We start from the raw sequence: 2031 nt of genomic DNA, 5'->3' as shown, positions 1-2031 counted from the left end.
GCTTAATAGCAGTGACGGAGCTTGAACATATAATTTGGGGGCCGAACGTAAAAAAAATCTAAAATTAACGTTGTTACACATAAAAAATTATTTTTTTCTGCACTTAAACGCCAAAATACCTAAAGTTACTGTTCTTACACAAAAAACCAAATTTATTAGCAATTAAACACAAACAATACCTAAAAAAAAAAGAATTACAACTCAACCCGACGACCTTTAAGGTCTTTAAAATAATCAATTACCGACTTTGAATCAATGTTTTCAGCAATTTCCCTTTCTATGTAAACCACCAAATTGTTTGCGAGAAAATCATCTGACATCTTATTGTGAAGACGGTTCTTGAATATTTTCATTGCAGAAAATCCCCTCTTTGTTGTGGCGGTAGAAACCGGAAGTGTCAAGATTAACCGAACCACTCTATCAAGCAAATAATATGTCTCACGTTTCTGAGTTTCCACAAGTCCCTTGCATAGGTCAGCAATAGTTGATACATCACTTAGTCTGGGATTCTTTGTCATATTAATATTAAAAATCTCCAATTGATATCGTAATTGAACTCTCTTGCTCCGTAAAATCTTCAGATAATACTTCTCAACAAGAAGACAAATTTAATCAATGTTAATCACTTTAGGGTGTTCTTTTGAAACTAAAGTAAAACTAAGACGTAAGAACTCCATCGCCTGATCATGGAATCTACTATTCAACTCATGTAACTGTTTGTCCAATGTGGATGTAAACAAATCTACTCGATAAAAATGTTCAAAAGTAACATGATTATATGTTTTTCGAGGCCGGTATCGAGTAGAAGTATATGGAGCATTCATATCTGGCATATCTATTTGATGTTTCTCACAAAAAAAACTATACATGTGCAAGTAAAGAATCCCATCCGTTGTTTCTGAAATCATTTAGACCTTCCTTTGTTGCTGAAACTAACTCCATGGCATTAAGAATATCTTGGGATTTCTTTTGTAGAGCTTGAGAAAGTATATCAGTTCTTCCCATTAGTTCCTTCATCAAGTGAAGAATAAACACAAACTCAAATGATTTCAGGTAACAATAAGCTGCATCAGCATCTCCGCGTTGAGAATAAGTAGCAGATACGTCATCAATTATTCCTCGGAGCACAACACGAGTACAATCAAACATGTTAAGCAAACTACAAATGGAACGAAGATGAGAACCCCAACGTGTATCACCAGCTATTGTTAATGTCCCAACTTGATTCAATCCTTTTCCTGATTCACTTTCACCAAGTTCCAATAAATGCTCAATCTCAGTTGCCTTTGCCTTTTGTAACTCATCATGACGCTTACTAGAGGCACAAACCACATTAATTGTAAAAATTAAGTTTGAAAAAAATTGGTGCACAGGAATAATTTCTCTTGAAGCAGCCACCAGTGCTAGTTGTAATCTGTGAGCAAAGCAGTAAACATAATATGCATAAGGACAATTCTTAAGAACAAGTGCCTGTAATCCGTTCAATTCCCCTCTCATATTACTAGCACCATCATACCCTTGGCCATAGATTTTACTAACATCAAACTGATAGTGTAAAAGTTGTCTCCACATATTTGTTTTCAAGGTTAATGATAAGGTATCCTTGACATGAACCAAATCCAAGAAGCTTTCCCATATGATCCCTTCTGCATCAACAAATCTCAAAACTATGGTCATTTACTCTTTTTTAGACTCATCAACCATGACACAAAGTATGAATCCCCTACTTCACTACGAATATGTTTCGAACTTTATTTGCAATAATACTAAGAATTTCTTTTTGAATTTCTCCATAAGTATACTTTGAATTATAAGGAGCTTTCTCTAATATAACATTTGCAACTTCATCATTATAAAATGCTAGAAGTTTTAGTAGTTGGAGAAAATTACCACGATTTTTGGAATTAGGACTTTCATCATTTCCTCGTAAAGCACAAGCTTGGAATGTCAACCAACGAACTGTGTCAATCGAAGCTTTTAATCGTAAACGATTCTTCAATATTTGCGCTTCATTTTGCTTCACTGTGATAT

General features: G+C 34.4%; 1 protein-coding gene across 1 annotated transcript; it reads right to left on the bottom strand.

The window, feature by feature from the left end:
• Positions 1 to 861: 861 nt before the first annotated feature.
• On the bottom strand, positions 862 to 1677 carry LOC145113624 (uncharacterized). The gene has a single exon (XM_079049698.1). The coding sequence runs from the start codon at positions 1675 to 1677 to the stop codon at positions 862 to 864; it is 816 nt and encodes a 271-aa protein (XP_078905824.1).
• Between the last annotated feature and the right edge of the window lie 354 nt (positions 1678 to 2031).

Source organism: Lactuca virosa, chromosome 5 (genome assembly GCF_052849685.1).
Source record: "Lactuca virosa cultivar CGN04683 chromosome 5, Lactuca_virosa_CGN04683_v6, whole genome shotgun sequence".
Lineage (NCBI taxonomy): Eukaryota > Viridiplantae > Streptophyta > Magnoliopsida > Asterales > Asteraceae > Lactuca > Lactuca virosa.
The sequence above is the reverse complement of the archived record's forward strand: the minus strand, read 5'-3'. Positions and strand labels throughout refer to the sequence as shown.

What these genes read in the sequence shown, in the direction of transcription:
- LOC145113624 (XM_079049698.1), bottom strand. Translation starts at nt 1,677, where the DNA reads ATGACCATAGTTTTGAGATTTGTTGATGCAGAAGGGATCATATGGGAA.